A 27,675-nucleotide genomic window follows, 5' to 3' on the forward strand; every position below is an offset into this window, starting at 1 on the left:
CCTCTCAGCCCGGAAGTTTTAACTACTGACGATGCCGGCCGTGAAAGCCTACACGCTATGAAAAGGAAAACTGTTTGGCGGATGGGTACCCAACTTAGTAAGAGTTTCAGACTGTAAGCTGCTAGATTTGTGTTGCTAGTAGTGTTAATGCCATCACTTTCCGCTAGACGCCAGCGCTGGTACGGCTATGTAGTGTTGAAACACAAACTCTCGAGTGCATTAAAGTTGCAGGCAGTCAACATGGGTTTGGACAAGGTGAACTGAGCTTGAGCTGTTTTATCAAGCCTGCCGCTGTGACCTAGCGGCTCTAGGCGCGACAGTCTGGAACCGCGCGACTGCTACGGTCGCAGGTTCGAATCCTGCCTCTGGCATGGATGTGTGTGATGTTCTTAGATTAGTTAGGTTTAAGTAGATCTAGGTTCTAGGGGACTGATGACCTCAGATGGTAAGTCCCATAGTGCTCAAAGCCATTTGAACCATTTTTAATTCGTAAATTCGAATTAAGTGGTGATTTGGGAATTGCTCATTGGAGAGGCCTACTGCCAGTTGCTCCGCAAATGTCCGATCTTGAAGCAGTGCACAGGGTGTGTGAAGACAGATAAAGATTCTGTGGTCTACCGCTCGAAAACCGCTGCGAACAAGTGTGAAATGATACCTCGAGCACGGTTCCAGTCCGTCGTGAATTAGATAGTCGTTATATGAAGCAACATTTGTAACCTGTAACGTAAACGTGGTACCTAATTAACAAATGTTACCCTCTCATGTGGAAACCAAAATCAGTTTCTGTCAGTGGTTTATTCGGTATTTCTCTTTCGCATGTCCTTACAAATGTTTCCACAAAGTTTCATTTTCCTACAACCACTCGTTTTCTAAGGGGAAAAAATTTAATTCCACTGAGGTGACAAAAGTCATGGAATCACGATGTGCACTATACAGATGCAGGTGTTATCGTGTACACTAGGTATAAAAGGATAGTGAATTGGTGGTGCTGTAATTTGTATTCGGTTGATTCATGTGAAAAGGTTCCCGACGTGAATGTGGCCGCACGACGTGTATTAACAGGATTTGAACGCGGAATAGTAGCTGGAGTTAGACGCATGGGACATTTAATTCCGGAAGACGTTAAGAATTCAATATTCCGACATCCACGGTGTCCAGAGTGTGACGAGAATACAAAATTTTAAGCATTACGTTTCACCACGGGCAGTGCAGTCGCTGACAGCCTGCACTTAACGACCGAAAGCGGCGGCATTTGCGTGAGTTGTCTATCCTAATAAGCAAGCAACACTGCGTGAAATAACTGCAGAAATCAGTGTGGGACCACGAAGGGTGCATCCGTTAGGTCAGTGTGGCGAAATGTCGTGTTACTGGACTATGGCAGCAGACGACCGATGCGTGTGGCTTTGTTAACACCACGACATCGGTTTTAGCGACTCTCCAAGGCTCGCGACCATATCGGTTGAACCTAGACGACTGTAAAACCGTAGACTGGTCAGATGAATCCCGATTTTCAGTTGGTAAGAGCTGATGGCAGGGTTCGAGTGTGACGCAGACCCAACCAAACCAGGGATCTAACTTGTCAACAGGGCACTGTGCAAGCTGCTGATGGCTCCATAATGGTGTGAGCTGTGTTTACATGGAATGGACTGGGTCCTCCGGTCCAACTGAACCGACCACTGACTGGAAATACTTATGTTCGTGTACTTGGAGACCATTTCCAGCCAATCGTAGACTTCAAGTACCTAAACAAGGATGTCTCGTCACCGGGCCACAACTGTTCGCAATTGGTTTGAAGAGCATTCTGGACAGTTCGAGAGAATTATTTAGCCACCCAGATCGCCCAGAGTGCATCCCAACGAACATTTGTTGGATGCAACAGGGAGGTCACTTCGTGCACAAAATCCTGCGCCGGCAACATTTTTGCGGTTATAGACGGCTATAGAGGCAGCATGGCTCAGTGTTCCTGCAGGGGACTTCTAACGACATGTTGAGCCCGAGCCACGTCGAGCTGCTCCACTACGCCGGACAAAAGAGGGTCCGCACCGTGTTAGTAGGTTTCCCACGACTTTTGTCAGCTCAGTGTATATTATGAAGGTGCAGTCAAAGTCTCCTTGAGGAGATACCTACAAAATGTCTGTGAGTGAACGGCCTATATTTTTCTTACTGACTGGTTTAGTGCTGTCTATACTTTCTTACTGTGGCGTGGGTTTCCCTAGAAAATTATTCCATAAGAGATTATCGGGTGGAAAATGATGTTACAATGATTCGTTTCTGTCCAACTCTAGTAATTGTATGAAGAGGCAACACAGCTGAACTGAACTGTTTGAGCGGCTCGGTAATATGCTTCTTCCAGTTCACCAAATAACTTGGAGCGTGGTGTCCTGGTTACTGTGTCCTGTTGGTTTGCTACATCAGTTTTTGGAATGACTCTGTTTATTTCGCAGAAGGGAAGATAGTGTGTTTTCTCGAAATTGGGCAGTGCCATGTGCTCTAAGAGCATTAACCAGCAAACGTATAAGCATCTGGGGAACATTCCCCAAGAAATATTCAGACGCCATGTCCTTTTTAGGGGTCAGAGGAGAAGTGGAAGATTCGAAAGTCCTTCCTGCTCAAGACCAGATGACTGCGTGGAAAGAGTGAAAAGTCTTGTGAGGGCGAATCCTTTAAGTAACAAATATTTATTTGGTTCCCAAGACTCCATTCGCTGGATGTCAGTCTAGGTGATTTTTTCTATTCCTCGGGGTCAAAAACCACTTGCAATGGTATCATTGGTGTAATCTGTTGTCACGTCACACAGGATCTATTGCCAGCTTTGGACGAATAAAGGCGCAATCTGATGGTTGACAACAATGTGGACTGAGGTCTACAAAAGTTGCATTTAATTGAGTGAGAGAGAGAAAACCTCCTAGGAAGCTTTGAAGGTTGATTTTGGAAAGGAGAGGAGAAGTTGTTACCTTCGAAGGAAGTAAACAAGGGTGCAGACACTTAAGGATTCACTTTAAGATCAATTTTTTTGCCAATTGTTAACCTTAATCAGATGGGTGTCTTATAGTAACTTTAATCTTTGTAAATCAATGAGTACACCCTACTACAGCGTATATGGTGGCTTGAACTGTATGGAATTGAAATCGTCATACCTTTTTAACGGTTTGCGTTAGGACGTTCAAACTGCACGGTTGGCCGCGATGCAGGATGGGAATTAGTATGCACATGGATTGTTTGGTTTAGCGACGAAGAGAACTTTCATTGAATGGGTATGTCAATAAGCAAAATTGGTGCATTTGAGGGACTGAGAATCCGCATTTCGCGATCGAGAAGTCTCTTCACCCTTAACGGTTGACTATGCGGTGTGCAAAGTTCAGTCGCGGAATAATCGGTGCGATATTCCTTGATGGCAGGGGGCCTACCGAGAGGTACGTTAAGGTTTTGGAAGATGATTTCAGCCCCATTATCGAAAGTGATCTTGATTTCGACAAGATGTGGTTCATGCAAGATGGGGTTCGACTCCATCGAAACAGGAGAGTGATTACCTGGCGGAGCGCTTTGGGGACCGCATTCTGGCCCTTGCGTGTCTAGAGGCCACTGGCAGGGCCTCGAATGGCCGCCATATTCTCCGGATCTGAACACATGCGACTCCTTTTTATGGGACTGAATTAAAGACAAGATGTGCAGCAATAAACCAACAACCACTGCTGAACTAAAAGCAGCCATTCAGAAGGCCATCAACAGCATCCATGTGTCGACACTTCAGCGGTCCATGCAGAATTTCGCTATTTGTCTGCGCAACATCATCGCCAATGATAACAGGCACATCGAACATTCAATAACCTAAGTAGTGACGTTATACACTCCTGGAAATTGAAATAAGAACACCGTGAATTCATTGTCGCAGGAAGGGGAAACTTTATTGACACATTCCTGGGGTCAGATACATCACATGATCACACTGACAGAACCACAGGCACATAGACACAGGCAACAGAGCATGCGCAATGTCGGCGCTAGTACAGTGTATATCCACATTTCGCAGCAATGCAGGCTGCTATTCTCCCATGGAGACGATCGTAGAGATGCTGGATGTAGTCCTGTGGAACGGCTTGCCATACCATTTCCACCTGGCGCCTCAGTTGGACCAGCGTTCATGCTGGACGTGCAGACCGCGTGAGACGACGCTTCATCCACTCCCAAACATGCTCAATGGGGGACAGATCCGGAGATCTTGCTGGCCAGGGTAGTTGACTTACACCTTCTACAGCACGTTGGGTGGCACGGGATACATGCGGACGTGCTTTGTCCTGTTGGAACAGCAAGTTCCCTTGCCGGTCTAGGAATGGTAGAACGATGGGTTCGATGACGGTTTGGATGTACCGTGCACTATTCAGTGTCCCCTCGACGATCACCAGAGGTGAACGGCCAGTGTAGGAGATCGCTCCCCACACCATGATGCCGGGTGTTGGCCCTGTGTGCCTCGGTCGTATGCAGTCCTGATTGTGGCGCTCACCTGCACGGCGCCAAACACGCATACGACCATCATTGGCACCAAGGCAGAAGCGACCCTCATCGCTGAAGACGACACGTCTCCATTCGTCCCTCCATTCACGCCTGTCGCGACACCACTGGAGGCGGGCTGCACGATGTTGGGGCGTGAGCGGAAGACGGCCTAACGGTGTTCGGGACAGTAGCCCAGCTTCATGGAGACGTTTGCGAATGGTCCTCGCCGATACCCCAGGAGCAACAGTGTCCCTAATTTGCTGCGAAGTGGCGGTGCGGTCCCCTACGGCACTGCGTAGGATCCCACGGTCTTGGCGTGCATCCGTGCGTCGGTGCTGTCCGGTCCCAGGTCGACGGGCACGTGCACCTTCCGCCGACCAGTGGCGACAACATCGATGTACTGTGGAGACCTCACGCCCCACGTGTAGAGCAATTCGGCGGTACGTCCACCCGGCCTCCCGCATGCCAACTATACGCCCTCGCTCAAAGTCCGTCAACTGCACATACGGTTCACGTCCACGCTGTCGCGGTATGCTACCAGTGTAAAAGACTGCGATGGAGCTTCGTATGCCACGGCAAACTGGCTGACACTGACGGCGGCGGTGCACAAATGCTGCGCAGCTAGCGCCATTCGACGGCCAACACCGCGGTTCCTAATGTGTCCGCTGTGCTGTGCGTGTGATCATTGCTTGTACAGCCCTCTCGCAGTGTCCGGAGCAAGTATGGTGGGTCTGACACACCGGTGTCAATATGTTCTTTTTTCCATTTTCAGGACTGTATGTGTGCACGTGGTAGTTTGTAACTAATTTACCTTTTTTTCATACAGGTCAATAATTGTCACCCTGTATGTCAATCCCTTCCAACAACTTCGGGTTTCTGAGTTCAGAAATGAACTCAGCCAAATACTTTATCCACAATAGGAGACAAGTGCTGATTCCATTCTATATTCTGATACACAAAAATGTCAACTATTACTCGTTACTACTGGAGACAAAGTCTACAAAGTTTGTTCTTTTTTAACAGTCGAAAACCACGACGACTGTTGCTGGAAACATATTTGAAACTCAGTTGTCCTCCTACGACTGTGTACAGTCTTCCGTTAGGTTTTACAGCAGCAGCATCAAAGTGTCGCTCTACAGTGAGTTCGAGGTTCGGCCGTAGTAGAGCTTCTTCTACTTCCTGGTAGTCAAAGTGTCGCTCTACAGTGAGTTCGAGGTTCGGCCGTAGTAGAGCTTCTTCTACTTCCTGGTAGTCAAAGTGTCGCTCTACAGTGAGTTCGAGGTTCGGCCGTAGTAGAGCTTCTTCTACTTCCTGGTAGTCAAAGTGTCGCTCTACAGTGAGTTCGAGGTTCGGCCGTAGTAGAGCTTCTTCTACTTCCTGGTAGTCAAAGTGTCGCTCTACAGTGAGTTCGAGGTTCGGCCGTAGTAGAGCTTCTTCTACTTCCTGGTAGTCAAAGTGTCGCTCTACAGTGACTTCGAGGTTCGGCCGTAGTAGAGCTTCTTCTACTTCCTGGTAGTCAAAGTGTCGCTCTACAGTGACTTCGAGGTTCGGCCGTAGTAGAGCTTCTTCTACTTCCTGGTAGTCAAAGTGTCGCTCTACAGTGACTTCGAGGTTCGGCCGTAGTAGAGCTTCTTCTACTTCCTGGTAGTCAAAGTGTCGCTCTACAGTGACTTCAAGGTTCGGCCGTAGTAGAGCTTCTTCTACTTCCTGGTAGTCAAAGTGTCGCTCTACAGTGACTTCGAGGTTCGGCCGTAGTAGAGCTTCTTCTACTTCCTGGTAGTCAAAGTGTCGCTCTACAGTGACTTCGAGGTTCGGCCGTAGTAGAGCTTCTTCTACTTCCTGGTAGTCAAAGTGTCGCTCTACAGTGACTTCGAGGTTCGGCCGTAGTAGAGCTTCTTCTACTTCCTGGTAGTCAAAGTGTCGCTCTACAGTGACTTCGAGGTTCGGCCGTAGTAGAGCTTCTTCTACTTCCTGGTAGTCAAAGTGTCGCTCTACAGTGACTTCGAGGTTCGGCCGTAGTAGAGCTTCTTCTACTTCCTGGTAGTCAAAGTGTCGCTCTATAGTGACTTCGAGGTTCGGCCGTAGTAGAGCTTCTTCTACTTCCTGGTAGTCAAAGTGTCGCTCTACAGTGACTTCGAGGTTCGGCCGTAGTAGAGCTTCTTCTACTTCCTGGTAGTCAAAGTGTCGCTCTACAGTGACTTCGAGGTTCGGCCGTAGTAGAGCTTCTTCTACTTCCTGGTAGTCAAAGTGTCGCTCTACAGTGACTTCGAGGTTCGGCCGTAGTAGAGCTTCTTCTACTTCCTGGTACTCAAAGTGTCGCTCTACAGTGACTTCGAGGTTCGGCCGTAGTAGAGCTTCTTCTACTTCCTGGTAGTCAAAGTGTCGCTCTACAGTGACTTCGAGGTTCGGCCGTAGTAGAGCTTCTTCTACTTCCTGGTAGTCAAAGTGTCGCTCTACAGTGACTTCGAGGTTCGGCCGTAGTAGAGCTTCTTCTACTTCCTGGTAGTCAAAGTGTCGCTCTACAGTGACTTCGAGGTTCGGCCGTAGTAGAGCTTCTTCTACTTCCTGGTAGTCAAAGTGTCGCTCTACAGTGACTTCGAGGTTCGGCCGTAGTAGAGCTTCTTCTACTTCCTGGTAGTCAAAGTGTCGCTCTACAGTGACTTCGAGGTGCGGCCGTAGTAGAGCTTCTTCTACTTCCTGGTAGTCAAAGTGTCGCTCTACAGTGACTTCGAGGTGCGGCCGTAGTAGAGCTTCTTCTACTTCCTGGTAGTCAAAGTGTCGCTCTACAGTGACTTCGAGGTTCGGCCGTAGTAGAGCTTCTTCTACTTCCTGGTAGTCAAAGTGTCGCTCTACAGTGACTTCGAGGTTCGGCCGTAGTAGAGCTTCTTCTACTTCCTGGTAGTCAAAGTGTCGCTCTACAGTGACTTCGAGGTTCGGCCGTAGTAGAGCTTCTTCTACTTCCTGGTAGTCAAAGTGTCGCTCTACAGTGACTTCGAGGTTCGGCCGTAGTAGAGCTTCTTCTACTTCCTGGTAGTCAAAGTGTCGCTCTACAGTGACTTCGAGGTTCGGCCGTAGTAGAGCTTCTTCTACTTCCTGGTAGTCAAAGTGTCGCTCTACAGTGACTTCGAGGTTCGGCCGTAGTAGAGCTTCTTCTACTTCCTGGTAGTCAAAGTGTCGCTCTACAGTGACTTCGAGGTTCGGCCGTAGTAGAGCTTCTTCTACTTCCTGGTAGTCAAAGTGTCGCTCTACAGTGACTTCGAGGTGCGGCCGTAGTAGAGCTTCTTCTACTTCCTGGTAGTCAAAGTGTCGCTCTACAGTGACTTCGAGGTGCGGCCGTAGTAGAGCTTCTTCTACTTCCTGGTAGTCAAAGTGTCGCTCTACAGTGACTTCGAGGTTCGGCCGTAGTAGAGTTTCTTCTACTTCCTGGTAGTCAAAGTGTCGCTCTACAGTGACTTCGAGGTTCGGCCGTAGTAGAGCTTCTTCTACTTCCTGGTAGTCAAAGTGTCGCTCTACAGTGACTTCGAGGTTCGGCCGTAGTAGAGCTTCTTCTACTTCCTGGTAGTCAAAGTGTCGCTCTACAGTGACTTCGAGGTGCGGCCGTAGTAGAGCTTCTTCTACTTCCTGGTAGTCAAAGTGTCGCTCTACAGTGACTTCGAGGTGCGGCCGTAGTAGAGCTTCTTCTACTTCCTGGTAGTCAAAGTGTCGCTCTACAGTGACTTCGAGGTGCGGCCGTAGTAGAGCTTCTTCTACTTCCTGGTAGTCAAAGTGTCGCTCTACAGTGACTTCGAGGTTCGGCCGTAGTAGAGCTTCTTCTACTTCCTGGTAGTCAAAGTGTCGCTCTACAGTGACTTCGAGGTTCGGCCGTAGTAGAGCTTCTTCTGCTTCCTGGTAGTCACTGACTCGTCCCCTCCACTGGGCATTCGTATACTGATTTTTCAGGGTCTTTTGTTCACGTTTCTCCCATAGAGGTGTTTTTTCTGATCACACCAATGATATTTCTTGGAGGTTCTTGAACATTCAGGCTATATACCAGCAACTGCCAGCCGCCATTGTGTCTGAGGATGTTGTCTTCACCTACCCATTACTGTAGCGCCGCTTCCTCACCAGATTGTCAACAAGTCTGGCCTCACACAGAGTGCTGGCCCTTTTCTGATTTCTGCCTGACACCATACCCTGTACTTTGTCTCAAGTACTGCTACGCATGGAGGTCCCGAGTGGGGTGTAATTATCGTACAACAGCGGAACTTGATAGATATTCTAATGCGGTAAAGTTGAATCGATTTAAGCTGGAAAAAATTATTTCCAATTTCTACAAACCTGGTGCTGTACACTGTTTGCAAGATAATGCTATCATTTTACCAGCCATGACATGAGTGATCTGTACGGCTAACGAGACGAGGTAACCAGCGCTGGTAGTGAAGCTGTTTTACCTGTATGTGAACAGCAGCAGTTACAGTGTTGCATTGAGAGAGTATTGTCAGCTGATAGGCCTAAGGAGAGGGCCGATGCCATTAAGATGTTTGAGGAACGTGTTGTGTTGCAGTGGTCTTTTGTCCAGAGGCTGGTTTGATGCCGCTCTCCATACTGCTGTACCCTGTACAAGCCTCTTCATCTCCGAGTAACTACTGCAACCTACATCATTCTGAATCTGCTTAGTCTATTCATCACTTGGTCTCCATCTGCGATTTTTACCCTCCACGCTTCCTTCCAATAGTAAACTGTTAATCTCTTGATGCCTCAGAAAGTTTCCTACCAATCGATCTCTTCTTCTTGTCAAGTTGTGCCACAAATTCTTCTTCTCATCAATTATATTCAGTACCTCTTCATTAGGTACATGATCATTCAGCATTCTTCTGTAGCACCATATTTCAAAAGCTTTTATTCTCTTCTTGTCTAAACTATTTATCGTCCATACAATGCTACACTCCATACAAATACTTTCAGAAAAGACTTTCTGATTTTAAAATCTATACTCAATGTTAAAAAATTATTCTTCTTCGGAAACGCTTTCCTTGCCATTGCCAGTCTGTGTATTTTATGTCCGCTCTACTATAACCATCATCAGCTATTTTGCTCCCCAAACAGCAAAACTCATCTACTACTTTAAGTGTCTCATTTTCTAATCTAATTCCCTCAGCATCACCTGATTTAATTTGACTGCATTCCATTATCCATGTTTTGCTTTTTTATTTTTCATTTTATATCCTCCTTTCAAGACCTGTCCATTCCGTCCAACTACTCTTCGAGGTCCTCTACTGTCTCTGACAGAATTACAATGTCATCGACAAACCTAAAAGTTTTTATTTGCTATCTATGGATTTTAATACCTACTCAGAATATTTCTTTTGTTTGCTTTACTAATTGCTCAATATACAGATTGAATAACATCGGAGAGAGGCTACAACCCTGTCTCACTCCCTTCCCAACCGTTGCTTCCCTTTTGTGCCCCTCGACTCTTATAACTGCCATCTGGTTTCTATACAAATTGTTAATAGCCTTTCGCTCTCTGTATTTTACCACTATCTCCTTCAGAATTTGAAAGAGAGTATTCCAGTCAACATTGTCAAAAGCTTTCTCGAAGTCTACAAATGCTAGAAACGTAGGTTTTCTTTTTCTTAACCTATTTTCCAAGATAATTCGTAGGGTCAGTATTGCTAAAAGTGTTTCAACATTCCTACGGAGTCCAAACTGATCATCTCCGAGGTCGGCTTCTGCCAGTTTTCCATTCGTCTCTAAAGAACTCTTGTTAGTGTTTTGCAGACGCGACTTATTAAACTGATAGTTAGGTAGTTCTCACACCCGCCAACACCTGCTTTCTTTGGGATTGGAATTATTATATTCTTCTTGAAGTCTGAGCGTATTTCGCCTGTCTCATAGATCTTGCTTACCAGATGGAAGAATTTTGTCATCGCTGGCTCTCCCAACGTCATCAGTAGCTCTAACGGAATGTTGTTTACTCCCGGAGCCTTGTTTCGACGTAGTTCTTGCAATGCTCTGTCAAATTCTTCACGAAGTATTGTGTCCCGCATTTCATCTTCATCTACGTCCTCTTCTATTTCCATAATATTGCCCTAAAGTACGTAGACCATATATAGATCCTCTATATACTCCTTCCACGTTTCTGCTTTCCCTCCTTTGCTTAGGACTGGTTTTCCATCTGAGCGCTTGATATTCATACAGGTGGTTCTCGTTCTTCCAAAGGTCTCTTTAATTTTCCTGTAGGCAGTATCTATCTTACCCCAAGTGAAATATGCTTCTACATCCTTACATTTGTCCTCTACCCATCGCTGCTTAGCCATTTTGCACTTCTTGTCGATTTCACTTTTGAGACTTTTTCGACTGCTTCATTTAAAGCATTTCTATAGTTTCTTCTTTCATCAATTGAATTCAATATCTCTTCTGTTACCCAACGATTTCTACTATCCCTCATCTTTTTATCCACTTGATCCTCTGCTGCCTTCTCTACTTCACCTCTCAATGCTACCCTTTCTTCTTCTACTGTATTTCTTTGCACTGTTTTCCTCAGTTGTTCGCTAATGCTCTCTCCGAAGCTCTCTATAACCTCTGGTACGATTTAAAACCTGGTTCCTAAATCTCTGTCTTACCGTTATATAATTTATCCTTCCAGTGTCTCCGGGCCTCTCCCACGCATACAGCCTTGTTTCATCCTTCTTAAGGCAAGTATTTGCTGCAAAATTGTACCAGACGGCTTCCTCTTTCATTCCTTACTCCCAGTCCATATTTACCTACTACTTTTCCTTCTCTTCCTTTTCCTACTGTCGAATTCCAGTCACCCATGACTATTAAATTTTCGTCTCCCTTAACTATCCGAATAATTTCTTTTATCACATCATATATTTCTTTAGTCTCTTCACCATCTGCGGAGCAAGTTGACATATGAACTTGTACTACTAGGAGAGGCGTGGACTTCGTGTCTATCTTGGCTACAATAATGCCTTCACCATGCTTTTCGTAGTAGCTTTCCCGCGTTCCTATTTTTTTATTCGTTATTAAACCTACTCCAACATTAGCTAAATTTGATTTTGTATTTATAACCCTGTATTCACCTGACAATAAGTCTTGTTTCTCCTGACACCTAAAGTCGCTAATTCCCGCTATATTTAACTTCAACCTATCCATTTACCTTCTTAAATTTTGTAACCTATCTGACATTCCACGCTGCGATCTGTAGAATGCCAGTTTTCTTTATCCTGATAACGAGATCCTCCTGAGTAGTTCCCACCCGGAGGTCCGAATGGGAGACTACTTTACCTCCGGAATGTTTTACCCAAAAGGACGCCATCATTATTTAATCATACAGTAAAACTGTGTACCCTCGTGATAAATTACGGCTGTAGTTTCCCCTTGCTTTCAGCCGTTCGCAGTAACACCACAGTATGGCCGGAAGTAATCGCTTCATTTAAAATAAGAAAAATTTATGGTGACAAAAAATATGTCACGTTACTTTTCTGTATGGCATGCATTTAATCCATCCTTGGTCACAAAACTCCATGTATATGTTCCTCACTCAGACACACTGTCTCACCCCGCCTCTCCTGTTGTGTCACACGATCTTAATCCCAGATATAATATATGAGACAGAAGCTGAAAAATAGCAGTCACCATCGCTGCACTGATGTCTTTGTTTCAGGATCTAATCATTAATGGCTTCAGTTCAATACGGCAAACCTGAAGAAACTTGACGAATCTCTTCATCGTTGAACTGAGGTCATTATCAAGATTATAGACGGCATTACACGGCATTAAAGAGATGTTTCTAATTTGCTTATCACGGCCTGTATGAAAGTACACAATTATACATGTTGGCTGGGAAAGTTAGAATTTTGTTCGCCATTTCAGACTAGAAAACATTTCGTAACACACGCGAATGTTTGACAGTTTTTACTTTGAGAACGTTTCTCATGACGACACCCTTGAATAAAACATTGACATACTGCTTGCCGCGTCAGTTCGGAATAAAACCTCAAGCTTTCGGATATTACCGTCATCACCTTCGTCAGGAGCAAATGTCTTTCATGTCTCCTTCTGTAAAATGAATAGGGGTGAAGTAGAGCCAAATTTAATCCACGTTCTTCAAAATGATGCATGAAGAAATTGGCCACTGACTGAGACAGTGTAGAACCCATAGCCAATCTGTAAGTAATTTCACAAAATTTACCGCTATTCAAGAAACAGGCAGTCGTCATGGCGTGGTGGAAGAACTTTAAAGTTTCAGGTGGAGACTGCTCTGCTATCGGTTTTAATGTGTCTTCCACAAAAACTTTAGCAAATTGAAAGACAACATCCATGCTGACTGAAAATTCGTTTGTACCAAACCTCAATGTTACGATTTACTCAATGAAGCTTTTAATGTGACATTTTCTACGGCCAACTGTTCGAATCAATAAATTGTTTAGATACCTTGTTAGCCTATAGGTGGGAGGATCAACAGCACCAATGATAGGTTCCAATGGCACATATTCTTTGTGAATTTTAAGCAAACCATACTCCCTGAGTTGTCTAGGATCTTGAGTGCTGATATTTTTTACATCTTCTGAGAGAGCAGAATTCTTCAGCAGCTTCTGGTGTATAACAGTGAAGCGTCCCATTTGAGCCTGTATGTATTGATCTCCTACGATGGTGAAACTTTGCTGTGATCTTCGGTAGCATGAGAACAAGTATGGTACTTCTACTGCCAGCCAGAAGCGCAACAAGATTTTCACCTCATGTCAATGCATGAAGTCTCTCTCTCTCTCCCTCTCTCTCTCACTCACTCTCTGCTGATGTTTGACTTCTGAGTTCTGACTGAGGGTAAGACGCGAGTCCTACCTCATCGGCGACTTTCTGGGAGAGATGTCGTACCACCTGTTCCTTTCCGCTAATGTAGTATCCACAATAGGTTCACTGCTTGGTGGGGGAGCGACATTGAGGGCCGAAATGGTTCCTTCGTCCGTGCCAGTAGTCGACAAATAGCGGCTCGAGAGCTGCGTGTGGCTCTTTGTTCCCTGGAGTGTGACTCTTCCGCATAGTATAAAGTGCCTCTGTAGCATAGTTACATTTTTCTCCCTTTAATATTGGCACTGGCAACTCTGAAATGGAATTTATGGGTTTCAAGAACAAAGATTGAGGGGATCGAAATCTGAACGTCTTTGTGCTTTTATAGAGACTAGTATCACCTGTGGTCGAAATTCGGCCAACTGCGTCAGTGAACCTCGTCTGTGATGGCAGTTCTCATGTGTCTTATAGTGTCTGAAATTTTAGCCACAGAACTGATCCGTGGAAAATGCTGCATTTTAGCTACGTGTATTCTACAAATAATTGTTTCATTTCTCTTCAATTGTTCTATCATTTGAAGGTAGTGTTTGGTACACCGCATTGAAAAATAAATTGTGTTAATGGTGGCGAATTAATTTTTCCCTTATGACAATGCAATGTGAATACCGTTGTATCGCGTAAAGTCACTTTACATTCGAAATGATTTGCGTAACAAAATCTGCACAGTTAAGTTTATCAAACTGCAGTTTCAGTTCTTAAAATCATTTGAAATTACGCTCAGCACACATTTACATCTATCTTCCAGAACCACAACAGAATTATCGTTATCGATATCTGCATAATTCCTGTTACTCTCTCTACGCCACTGGACTGGCATTCGGGAGGACGACGGTTCCATCCCACGTCCGGCTATCCTGATGTAGGTTTTCGATGATTCCCCTAAATCGCTTCATGCGAATGCCTGAATGGTTCCTTTGAAAGGGTACGACTGACTTCCTTCCCCTTCCTGCCCTAATCCGACTACACCGATAATTTCGCTGTCTGTTCTCCTTCCCCAAATAACCCGGTCATCTCTCTCCGCAACATTCGTGTCTCTCTAGCTCTTCAACTTTCGGTCCAACCCTTTAATATTTTTTTCTTCGGGGCAGCTAAAAATAAATACTTTTTCCAGCCACGTTGTGGCAACTTAAAATTAATATACTGGAAATTAGCAAAAATCTTAATTTTGTGGTGACGGCGGCAAACGAACACAGAGTTAGTTCCCTCTACTCTTACACCAAAGTAAGTGAAAAAACGACGATAATAAACAACGTTTGCTATCCCCGACAGCTTATTTACTAGGTTCAGTTTTCCACTGTTGACAACATTAACGACGGAGAAGTTGCGGCACTGTAGCTGTCCGGTATACGTGTGTTACTGCAAATGAACTGCCTGGAACATTTAAACATGAACTTCCCAAGAATGCAACTTTACGAAACATAGTTACTTTCGTGTGTAGTTTCTGCCATAGCACCTGATTGTTACGTTTGGTAGATACTGGTAGCAATGTCAGAAACAAAGGAAAAGATTTGTCATGTGTGTGTATCTACTCCTGTCCTAATGGTTATGTATACATATGATGTTTTTCTTTTGAGCACATCTACGGCAAAGCTCCTTTCGAACTCTATGAGTTTCATTGGCCTACTTATAGAATTAATTTTGAAAATCGGTACTTTAATTTTCCATGCTCGTGTATTAATATTATGGTCGCGAAAAAAAGCAGATACATTAGCATTATGAATGTCCACATTGCTGTTCTTTCTCTTCGCAAAAATTATCTTTCTAGCTGTGTGTCTTTCTCTCTGATCCGTTATCATTCTCCTTTTAGGCATACCCTAAAACAAATATAGTTTCCGCATAATAAGAGAAGCCCGAATTCGTAGTTACTCAAAATATTAAATTTAGGAACTTACTTCAGATTTCTGGTTCGGTAGCAAATGACCACACAGTTACACTTCCAGAAAAGTAATCGAAATAACGACGCCAATATGGAACGTTATTTACAGGCTTCGTTGCTACAATATGTTGATTTTCACTGCTGACCATATCATCGACCTACCAATTGTAGCATTGTAGCTGCCCGGTACGCACCTTTTACTGCAAAAGAACCATAAAAACATGGAAGCGATTTCACGAAGTGTTGTTACTTTCGTGTATCATTTCTACTATAGCACCAGATCGGTGGCTTGCGCGTGGGTTGGTAGCTCTTCAGATTTAGATGTCCAGGTATTTGAAATTTTCTTGAAAAATGTTCAAATGTGTGTGAAATCTTATGGGACTTAACTGCTAAGGTCATCAGTCCCTAAGCTTACACACTACTTAACCTAAATTATCCTAAGGACAAACACACACACTCATGTCTGAGGGAGGACTCGAACCTCCGCCTGAACAGCCGCACAGTCCATGACTACAGCGCCTGAGACCGCTCGGCTAATCCCACGCGGCTAAGATTTTCTTGCGTATCATAGAATTTGACGTCAGTGTTATTAACTTGAAAGCTACTACTTCCTTTGTCCACTCTTCACGGCTACATACAGAAATTATTTTTCCTTTGTGTACATGTATGGCAAACTACCTTTCGAATTAAGTAAGGATCATTGGCTTCCTTGTACAATTAATATTAAGAACCCGTACTCCTATTTTCATGTTCACGTATTAATATTATTTTATTGTAGAAAATCAAATGCTATTATACCTAACAGCGTAAGTGTTATACTTTGAAAGACCAAGCGTAGGAGGACATGACGAATTTTAACACCGTGAATAGTATTCCTGACTCAGCTGAAAAACTGGCGTTTGCTGTTATTTTCTCATTCAAGTCTACATATTCATACGAACAATCATTTTCAAGCATGAACTCATCAAGAGTAAACTCAGTGCTCTTCTTGTTCATGAGAACCTTAAACGCGACCAAAATTAAAAACAGCATCATACAAATCTGCCTTATCCATATTTTCCTACGAGATGCCAGGCCGTTGTTATCATTAACGTTTGTCAGGGTCTGTCACCATTTAATTTTATAGATGACGTAAATTTAATTTTATCACTAAATCGTATCGTTAAGAGTAATATCGACTTTTATTTAATGTACTACATTTTAACTACAACTTAAAATAATAAGTACATATTATTAAATTAATTTTAGAGTCCGTTGTGATGTGAAAAGCGTTTATTGTCAGTTATTAAGAAGGACATGCTGAGATGGTTTGGACATATGAAGAGTATGAGCGAAAGGAAATGGACGAATCAAGTATGCAAGACGAGTGTGAATGGCAGAGATGGAAGGGATCGACCCCCAGGAACGTTCCTCAATCATATTGAGGAAGTTTTCAGAACGGTCAACTTAAGAGTATCCTAATTAAGTTAATAAGTCTGTAAAAAAATGCCTCTCAAAAGCAATTACACTTGTTGCTATGTTGTTATTTGGCTCTGTTGACTAATGGGTTTGCCGACCACTGGTCTAGTTTCTTATCCGAGAGGTCGCTGACAGTGCGTGCCGTTCCATAAGATGACACAATTCGTAATTATAAGCCACTCAAATTTCCCAGAACTAACGCAGCGAGAGGTCTAAGAATGTTTTATCCAGGTGTTCTGCTGTTGCTCGCGTAAGGCAATTGCGGTATTTTTAATTTCATCTTTGTTGAGAGCTAGTTGACAGGTTGTCTGTCTATATGTCCCGAATTTCTCCTTTTTGTGACATGTAAAATGCTGATTTCTGCCGAATCATCTAATGGGTGTTTCCCTACTTCAACATGTAAGCGCCCATTTGAGGTGCCGTAAATACATCAACACGTCAGAAAAGGTGCGTTTCACAATACAGAACCCGAGGATCTATGTGCTTGAGGTATAACTCCTCATTAAAGTAATTAAACATTTATGTATGATACAGCGTTTTGAATACTGTATATAGTAATTTGGCTCTGCTGTGGTTTTTTGGGTGTTTTCCTGTATTTATGGAGTGCATATCGTTTGGTGTCTGAGCTAAATCAATCATGCTTCGCTGCCTGACATGCACTGCAGAATGTGTGCTGTGTTTGGTGCGGTAAACACCAATCCGAGCCGGCCGCGGTGGTCTCGCGGTTCTAGGCACGCAGTCCGGAACCGTGCGACTGCTACGGTCGCAGATTCGAATCCTGCCTCGAGCATGGATGTGTGTGATGTCCTTAGGTTAGTTAGGTTTAAGTAGTTCTAAGTTCTAGGGGACTAATGACCACAGCAGTTGAGTCCCATAGAGCTCAGAGCCATTTGAACCATTTGAACCAATTCGAAACATTCAAGCAAGAAGAATGCCCGTTTGTCGACGAGACTAGCAGCATTATCTGCACCTACACAAATCATTCACCAGGCATTCACACAGCACTTAGTTTAACCTTGCTTAGAGAATATACTACCACACTGATGCACCAACGAAACTGGTATAGGCATGCGTATTCAAATACAGAGATGTATAAACAGGCAGAATACGGCGCCGCGGTCGGCAACGCCTCTATAAGACAACAAATGTCTTGCGCAGTTATTAGATCGGTTACTGCTGCTACAATGGCAGGTTATCAAGATTTAAGTGAGTTTGAACGTGATGTTACAGTCGGCGCACGACCGATGTGACACAGCATGTCCTAGGTAGCGATGAAGTCGGGATTTTCGTGTATGACCACTTCAAGAGTGTACCTTGAATGTTAGGAATTATGTAAAACATAAGATCTCCAAAGTCGCTTCGGTCGGAAAGAGACCGTGCAAGAACGGGACCAACGACGACTTAAGAGAATCGTTCAACTTACAGAAGTGCAGTCCTTCCGCAAATTGCGACAGATTTCATTGCTGGGCCATCAAAAAGTGTTAGCGTGCGAACATTTCAAAAAAACATCATCGATATGGGCTTTCGTAGCCGAAAGCCCACTGGTGTACCCTTGATGACTCTACGATACGAAGCTTGCGATTCGTCTGGGCCCGTCAACGCCGATATTGGACTGTTGATGACTGAAAACATGTAGCATGGTCGGACGAGACTATTTAAAAAAAATGGTTCAAATAGCTCTGATCACTATGGAACTTAACTGCTGAGGTCATCAGTGCCATAGAACTTAGAACTACTTAAACCTAACTAACCTAAGGACATCACACACATCCATGCCCGAGGCAGGATTCCAACCTGCGATCATAGCGGTCGCGCGATTCCAGACTGTAGTGCATAGAACGGCTCGGCCGGATAGTCTAGTTTCAAATTGTGTCTAGCGCATCGACGTGTAGGGGTATATAGACAACCTCATGAATCCATGGACCCTGCATGTCAGCAGGAGACTGTTCAAGCTGGTGGAGGCTCTGTAATGGTGTGGGGCGTGTGCAGTTGGAGTGATATGGGACCCATGATACGTCTAGATACGACTCTGACAGCATCTTGTACGATCACCGGTATCTATCCATGGCCATTGTGCATTCCGAAGAACTTGCGCAATTACGGCAGGACAATGCGACCCCTCATATGTCCAGAATTGCTACAGAGTGGCTCCAGGAACTCTCTTCTGAATTTAAACACTTCCGCTGCCCACCAAACTCGCCAGATATGAATATTATTGAATATCTGGGATGCCTAGCAATGTGCTGTTCAGAAGATATTTCGATCCCCTCGAACTCTTACGGATTTATGGACAGCCCTGCAGGATTCATGGTGTCAATTGCCTCCAGCACTACTTCAGACATTAGCGAGTCCATGTCAAATCGTGTTGCAGTATTTCTGCATGCTCGCGGGGACACTATACGATATTAAGCAGGTGTAGCAGTTTCTTTGGCTTTTCAGTGTAATATACATAGTAATATCGTTCATCGGTCTTCGACCATGTATGTCATTTCAGGTTTTACAGCAAGTTCAGAAGCGTCCTGCATTTAAAATTTGAGGTTGTTATTGAGTTTCTCTTCCGCATTTCGCTGGAAGGCGAACTGTGAGCCATCTAGACATGCACGCAATATCAGAATGAAAGGAGCAGAATAATCCATATAGGAATGTCTTTGCTACAGACTATAAATGCACTGATGACCAGAAGAAGTTGTGATATTGTGAAGGTATATATTTATTAATGGGTTTGGTTTATTCTGGCTGGTTCGTTAATTCAAGCTCTCTCTTACATATAAACATTTAATCTTAGAGAGTAGATATTTAATACGCCTAGAAAAGTAAAGTAATAAACGTTTTGCCAGCGTTTTCTCATGCAGCTAGTGTCACCAGTCTATCGGTGGCGAAAAGACGACTAATTTTGTTGTTATTTTCTGTCTACAGGGTGCCAGAAGGAGTGGATGACGTCTCCAAGTACCCCGCCATCTTTGACAGACTCGCACAGCCCAAGGATGGTGAACCAGAATGGTCGTCCGATGACCTGATGAAACTAGCCGGCCTCAACTTGCTCAGAGTGTTCAGTAAGGTCGAACAGGTAAGCGCTTTCAGTGATACAGATTGATTAGACGAGTTTGTATGGTTACATACACAATAACACCTTTTATAAAATGGCAATCTTACTGCCGCTTCCTCACACTGCAGCTGTAATACAACAGATGTGCAGGGACTAACATAATGATATGCTAGCCCTCTCACAGCGTCATAGAAATGCTGAAAATTCATATATAGACGCCAAATATCCTGAGAAAGACTACTTAAAAAGTTTCAAGAAGTAGCATTTATGAGTCTTTAACCTCATCGTCACGATTATCATTATCAATATGTGACACTCACCACAGGATAAAATCTTTCTCTACATTTTTCCACGCACCGGTGTTTCCGGCTTTACGTATCAATGTTGCGCCTATATCTTTTCTAACATCATCCTCTCACAGAGTATTAGGTCACTATCTTTGTCACCTCTTATCTCTTGTACAGCGAAGTAGACGAAATCGAGGAATCATGCTACTCTCAAAGCAAAATGAAACACGAGATGAACGAAGCAACAACATAAAAGGCAGATTAACGCAAGTGAAGACGTCTGCTATTATCTGACATTGGCCTTAGGAAGATATTTCTGAGAATACACGTTTGTAGCACAGTATGTTAGTGAATTATGTACTGTAGGAAAACCGGAAAATAGAGAACCGAAGCGTTTTAGGTGTAGTGTAACAGAAAGATGTTGAAAATAAGGTGGACATAACAAATGAAGTGGTTCACAGCAGAATCAAAAACAGGAACACAGAGATGGGAATATATACAGCAAATATGGATGACGTAATTTGCATGTGTTACTCTCAAGTGATCGGATTGGCACAAGACAGAAATTCGTGGCGGCCCTCATCAAACATGTCAGAAAACCGATGACTAAAAAAAATTCTTGCGACGTAACAAAGCACTTTCCTTGTCTATCTAACATCAGTCCTTCTCATTACACACTCCAGTCATCTCCATTTCATTTTCGTTACAATTATACGAGGGTTATTCGAAAAGTAAGGAAGGATGGGTCGCGAAATGGAAGCTACAGTGAAAATTAAAACTGTTTTATTTGCAACAGTTAGCTACAGCTTCCAGCGACTTATCTCTGTAGTCGCGATCCAACTTAGACGTTTGTCGTAGCGTTGTACCAACTTTCCAATACCCTCGTTATAGAAATCAGCAGCCAGGGCTTTCCGCCAATTCTCTACACTGGCCTACAGCTCGTTGTCTGTGCAAAAATGTTGTCTTCATAGCCAGCGGTTCATGTGAGCAGAAATGAAACTCACAGAGAGACAATCACAGGCGGTATTGTGGGTAATCACACATTTACAATTCAAAACGATGTAGGAGCATCTTCATTGCCCCTGCAGAATGCGGATGACAATTGTCTTGGAGAAGAAAACGCACGACAGTTATGTAATGTTGGCTGCATAGTTTCAGGCGAAATTTCTCACCAGGCCCTCGTACGTGGCGGGAGACACTATTGTTCTAGGTATCTTTGTGTGCTCTCTGTGTGCTCAGAACTAAAAAGAACGACTTAATGCGGTCGACGGGCATGCTAGAGACACTGCCCAACGCACCTGTGCAAAACTTCATCCGATTTTCACTGTGGTTTCCATTTCGAGACCGATCGTTCCTTACTCTCCGAATAACCCTCGCACTTATCTGTCTCCTTGTTACAGGCTGGGCAATTCTCATTGGAGAGTGTCGTGTGTGAAAAGTTACAGTGTGAATTCTCCAGAACAACGGCAAACGCAGAATGAAGAACGCTTACTCAACAGGAACTTTCTTTATTAGTTGATGCTTTCCTCACAGTACTTCGACGGCCCACGTGCCGTTCATGACTAGTACGCAACAGGTGATGACCCAGCGCTTAGCCACGACTGTGGTGACTGGCAGCCGGCAGTTGCCTTTGCGATGCAGATAGCTTGTCTGCTCAGTGACGTAAGGTTAAGACAGACGGCGGTCGAATACCACCAGTGCTTCGTGACGTAGGCGACAAGTGGACTGGCCCCACTTCAATCCCAGGACCATAGTAGACTGACTGGAGTATCAGGTGGTGGCACCCAATGGGCTGCCAAGTCTTAGCTGATCCAATTCGAAACACGTAACCATCATGACTAGCTGACCTGGTTCGTAACGGTGCTCAAAGAGGATGAAGCTGCTTAGTCTTGCACTGGATTGGTATTTGGCGTGAAGACTAGACCAGTTAAAGACACACCTCTGATGGAATGATGCTACCTGCTGAGCTGGGAGCATTTTTACTCCCTCCAACCAGATGCGTTAGAACAGATATTAAGCCTCCATCAAGTATTAGTTTGCTACTCCTTGTAGCAACACAACCACTGACAGAGGAGTCATGCTGCAGCGCTATCGCAGCACACAGCTGTGGAATTACATTGGTGGCTGAGACGCTTAACACTTGGCTGGATGCGAAGGAATGCCTGTTCCTCAGGACGCAATACTCTGCCACATATGTTGATTTTCCTGTTGCCCCTAGCAATTCCCAATATGCTCCCCCGTTTCCCGATGAGAGACCTTCGTTTCTAAATATTTTTCTTTAAGAAACCTTTGTTAATGTGTCAGGATTGCCGAGGAAGGGAAAGCAGTAGGCACCCGTTGAGGTGATGAAGTTCAACATTTTATGATAGACATGGTGGTTCACTTCAGTAAAAGGTGGTTGAAGGCAGGCTTAGAGAAGCTGCCGAAACTGAATGGGCTGCTGCCCAAGAGAACAGGAGAGGAGAGCGTCTAACCGGGTAGGAAGCTGCCAACAGAAGATAACGGACAGCGTGTCCGCTCCCGGCGGCTGGCCGTGGCTCCACCCCCACGTGACCACCACCAAACTTCCCTAATTGACAGCCAAGTTCTTGACGCGCCGTTTGGTAGCGTTACATCGTCAGTAACACGCGAGTCTAGCTGCTGATGGTTCAACACGCGAGGTTCTGTCCGATATAATGCAACGTGACTTACGAGCTGAAACTAGCTGCCAGGCAGAAGGCAATGGTTAGCATCAATTGAAATATAAAAAATTAAAGTTTTATAATATTACATCCATTCAGTAACGGCCCCCACTGTACACCTTATTTCACCGTCATTGGATTAACTGTTAATAAACGTTTCATACATTTATCTTCATTCACGTTGAAATATTGGTTTTAAAACTTCAATTTGTTTACAAAACCATTCCATGATAATTGTACCCTTAACTTTATTTCTTTTCCTGTCTCACAACTTGTAGTTCCTACTTCCTCTACACATGCAGTGTGATTCGGTGATGATGTTCAAATTTTCAAAAATATTGGAGGAGTGTAAATTTGAGGTAAAATACTTTTATTCGGATACGGCACAGTCGAAAGTTATAAGTGAAAATCGTTCTGCTCTTACAGTGGAATACACCTACCGGTACTGTTGTTAGTAACATTATTTTTTAGGTAGTTTTCAGATATGATACAATGGACCGAAACAAAGGAAAAAGCCCGTTAACAAGGGTTCTAAACTGCATACCCTAGGAACTGTGAGCACTTGTTCATCTTCGCTACTGTGAAACTCATCTTCTCTATTGAACAGCTGCCCTTGGATCTTGAAGCATTCTTTTTGCAGCCAGCGTTCAGCAGACATTTTTCCTGGATTCGGTCCGTACTGCCATCTCTGAAACTTGCCTGTCCTATAATCTTAGCAACAAGAGTGTTTGTACATGTATACTGTCAGCCGTATCAGGACGATTTTCAATTACAACTTTTGACGCGGTCGTTTCTAGACCAAGGTCCGTTTCCTCAAATCGATACATACACACTTCTCCATCATCCCTAAAAGCTTGTAACATCGTCCATCAACACCGAATCGTCATGTACAAGTTCATCAAATAATACTACCACTTCATACACTATTTTCTTCTCGGTGTGATGGTTATATGGTCTTATAATTGATTCTTAGACCTACTCTCAAACTTGCCCTGTTATTAAAATCCGTCTGAGTTTACTGTCAGTTTAAAGTACGATAAGTACTAAGAGGTACAGGTCAAAGGACGCAAAAATACCACACCTCAAGAAGTTCATGTGAGATGTAAAATGGGTTAATGACAGCATACTGGCACCAAAGTGCACCACAATTCTGTCCAGTACCACTGTGGCAGTCTCACGCGATGGGAATGTGGTCGTCCTCCCCTCATCCCCTCTTACCAACATTTCATCCCTTCTTTTGACACCTCTGTGATGGAGGCTAGAATCGCGACACACGGAACTGAAATCAGTTTAAGTTGTGGTAGTGGTGGTGATATGGTGGAAGGGACCAAACAGCGAGGTCATCGGTCTCGTTGGATTAGGAAAGGATGGGGAAGGAAGTCGGCCGTGACCTTTCAAAGGAACCATCCTGGCATTTGTTTGAGGCGATTTAGGGAAATCACGGAAAACAGAAATCAGGACGGCCGGACGCGAGATTGAACCGTCTTCCTCCCGAATGCGAGTCCACTGTCTAATCACAGCATGAACTCTCTCGGTGGAATTGAAATCAAACAGTTTTGACATGGCTGGCTGAGTAAAACATTTCAGTCACATCGAGTCTCGGATTCGACATGAAAGGGCTCCTGATGGCGGCGTAAAGGGCATCAATGAAACCAACCCTTCTCTTGGGGCCTTCATTTAGCTATATTTTGTCGTCGGAAACGACAGTTTTCATGGCAACTTAACAACGTTCTTAACAGTCTTTCACTCTTCTGACACCCCCACACGATTCAGTCCTTCTCTAATAACAACCATGTTGAACGTTATCTGACGTCTTTAGAGCGTAGTGCGACCACGTTTGGTGCCACTCTCTGAGCCCTTTTTTGTCCATTCCGAGCAGCAGTGTCTGTGAAATGTTTTCCCCGGCCATATATAAGAAAATCACTTGATGTTAACGCAGACGTCTCGATTCTGCCCTCCGTCACACAGGAGCCAAAATACTGGGTGAGATATACGTAAGAGGGGGTGTCACAACCTTCCAATCATGTGACACATCCACGGTGGAGTTGAGAAAATGGTGGCAAAATTTGGTGCAAATGCGACATCTTTACTCCAGCTTACACATTACATGGTCTTCCAAGCTCTGTCCTTTTTCCACCAAAATCGATACGTTGCTTTTTGGGGCGCCGCAGAGCTCGAGGGTAAAGCCGCAGGGCGCCACGCTTTCCAGGGGAGCGTAGTAAGCATCTTTTAACCAGATTTCAAACACCTGTATCATAACAGCTGTCGCTTACAGCACTTCAAAAAACTAATCATTTAACTGTGTTAAGCAGCTTTTGTACACACATAAAAAAAGTTTTGCATCACTTCGGTTCCGAGAATTCCGGAACCTGTAGAGAAAACTGAAACAGAGATCAACAAAAACATCATTATCGCCCTTTTTATTGCTCATGAAAACCTCACATTGCATTTTGTACACCATACAGTGAGACCTTCAGAGATGATGGTCCAAATTGCTGCACACACCGGTACCTCTAATACCCAGTAGCACGTCCACATGCATTGATGCATGCCTGCATTCATCGTGGCCTTCTATCCACAAGTTCATCAAAGCGCTGTTGGTGCAGATTGTCCCAATCCTCAACGGTGATTCGGCCTAGAACCCTCAGAGTGGTTGGTTGTTCGCGTCTTCCATAAACAGACCCTTTCAATCTATCCCAGGCATGTTCGACACGGTTTATCTCCGGAGAATATGCTGGCCACTCTAAACGAGTGATGTCTTTATCCTGAAGAAAGTCATTCGCAAGATGTGCACGATAAGGGCGCGATTAGTCGTCCATGAAGACGAATGCCTCACCAATATGCTGCCAATATGATTGCACTATCAGTCGGAGGATAGCATTCACGTATCTTACAGCCATTAGGGCGTCTTCCATGACCACCAGCGGTGTACGTCGGCCTCACATAATGTCACACCAAAACGGTAGTGAACCTGCACCTTGCTTCACTCTCTGGACAATCTGTCTAAGGCGTTTAGTCTGACTGCGCTGCCTCCAAACACGTCTCCGACGATTGTTTATCTGAAGGTATATACTACACTTATCGGTGAAGAGAACGTGATGCCAATCCTGAGCGGTCCATTCGGCATATTGTTGGGCCTATCTGTGGGTCCATCTGTACCGCGCTGCATGGTGTCATGGTTCCAAAGATGGACCGCGCCATGGTCGTCGGGAGTGAAGTAGCGCATCATGCAGCCTATTGCGCACAGTTTGATTGGTAGCATGACGCCCTGTGGCTGCTCGAAAGGCATTATTCAACAATGTGGCGTTGCTCTCAGGGCTCCTCCGAGCCATAATCCATAGGTAGTGGTTATCCACTGCAGTAGTAGCCCTTGGAAGGCCTGAGCGAGGCATGTCATTGACAGTTCCTGTCTCTCTGTATCTGCTCCATGTCCGAACAACATCGCCATGGTTCAGTCCGAGACACCTGGACATTTCCCTTGTTGAGAGCCCTTCCTGGCACAAATGCGGACACGATCGAACGGTGGTATAGACCGTCTAGGCATGGTTGACCTACAGACAACAAGAGCCGTATACCGCTTTTCTGGTGGAATGACTGGAACTGATCGGCTGTCGGACCCCTCCGTGTAATAGGCGCTGCTCATGCATGGTTGTTTACATTTTTGAGCGGGTTTAGTGAGATCTCTGAACTGTCAGAGGGACTGTGTCTGTGATACAATATGCACACCAACGTCTATATTAAGGAGATCTGGGATCCGGGGTGATGCAAAATATTTTTTGATGCTTGTAGCTTTTCAAGGACACAGTGCAATGCCGTTAGTGAAACTATGGTGGTTCAGATATATTTCTTTGCCAAATATTTTTAAAGTGGGAGGAGTGGGTCAGTCTCAATGATGTACTGCTGCCGTTCAAACCATAATCAGCTCAATGAGTATCGATGTTTTTAACCATGAAATGATCACCTTGTATCCACATGATGACATGGGATCATGGAGGAGCCTGAGGATGGTGTAATACTGAAATCAATTGTAAATAAAGGAAAACCTACAAAAACAGCTGAAGGTTTCCTCCCTACAGATATCCGGAAAAGGTCTTTCGACACCCCGGTCTCCAGCAAAGTGACACTCTTTCACATAAAGACTGTATCTGAAGTCGTACTCCCTGACCAAATTCATCGAAAAAAAAGGTAACGCATGTGTGCCTTGAGCCGAAAGACTTCTTGATATTCTTACTGCAACGGACGTTCCATCTGCTGAAGACTAAAGTGGTATTAGCAACGCGATGAAAGATAGCGTGATGGAAGTTTATTCCCTTATACTCAATGTGTCATTCATATTTCCAGTTTGAAGATCTTGCAGTGCTGAGAATATTTTTGGTGAAACAGTTCCTCCCTGAAGTTCTAAAACATTGGAGTCATTCATTCGCCTTTCCTAACACTAGTTTTGCGTGTTTATCTCGTTTAATATCGTTTCTTAGCATTACCCAGAAGCACACTGACGAACCAAAACGTGTCCACTGTCCACGGCAAGAATGAATTCCGCTTGGAGACTTTGCACGCACGTGATTCGGCAAAGAAAGTGTATAAGCGGAATAGAGACGAATGGGGAATCATTCTGGCAACCTTACTGGTGGAAAATTGGGAAATTCACTGACGTAAACGACTCTGCTATGGCACGGCAGCAGGGAACGAGCGTCTACCAAATTCAAAAGCTTGTCAAACGTTCACATGCTTTACTTTTGAACGTCTACTAAATGTGGTTGAGATGCTGAAGGCCGGCGGCGGTGGTCTCGCGGTTCTAGGCGCGCAGTCCGGAACCGTGCGACTGGTACAGTCGCAGGTTCGAATCCTGCCTCGGTCATGGATGTGTGTGATGTCCTTAGGTTAGTTAGGTTTAAGTAGTTCTAAGTTCTAGGGGACTAATGACCACAGCAGTTGATTCCCATAGTGCTCAGAGCCATTTGAACCATTTGAAGATGCTGAAGCCATGAGTAGGTGACAAGG

General features: G+C 44.5%; 1 protein-coding gene across 1 annotated transcript in view; it reads left to right on the forward strand.

Moving 5' to 3' along the window:
* The window catches only part of LOC126278585 (dipeptidase 1-like), a 272,315-nt gene that overhangs the window by 222,761 nt on the left and 21,879 nt on the right, over positions 1 to 27,675 (forward strand). Inside the window, exon 10 of the mRNA XM_049978797.1 lies at positions 19,577 to 19,727. Coding sequence (XP_049834754.1) covers positions 19,577 to 19,727 — 151 coding nt within the window. The remainder of the gene's footprint in view (positions 1 to 19,576; positions 19,728 to 27,675) is intronic.

This window comes from Schistocerca gregaria, chromosome 6 (assembly GCF_023897955.1).
Source record: "Schistocerca gregaria isolate iqSchGreg1 chromosome 6, iqSchGreg1.2, whole genome shotgun sequence".
Lineage (NCBI taxonomy): Eukaryota > Metazoa > Arthropoda > Insecta > Orthoptera > Acrididae > Schistocerca > Schistocerca gregaria.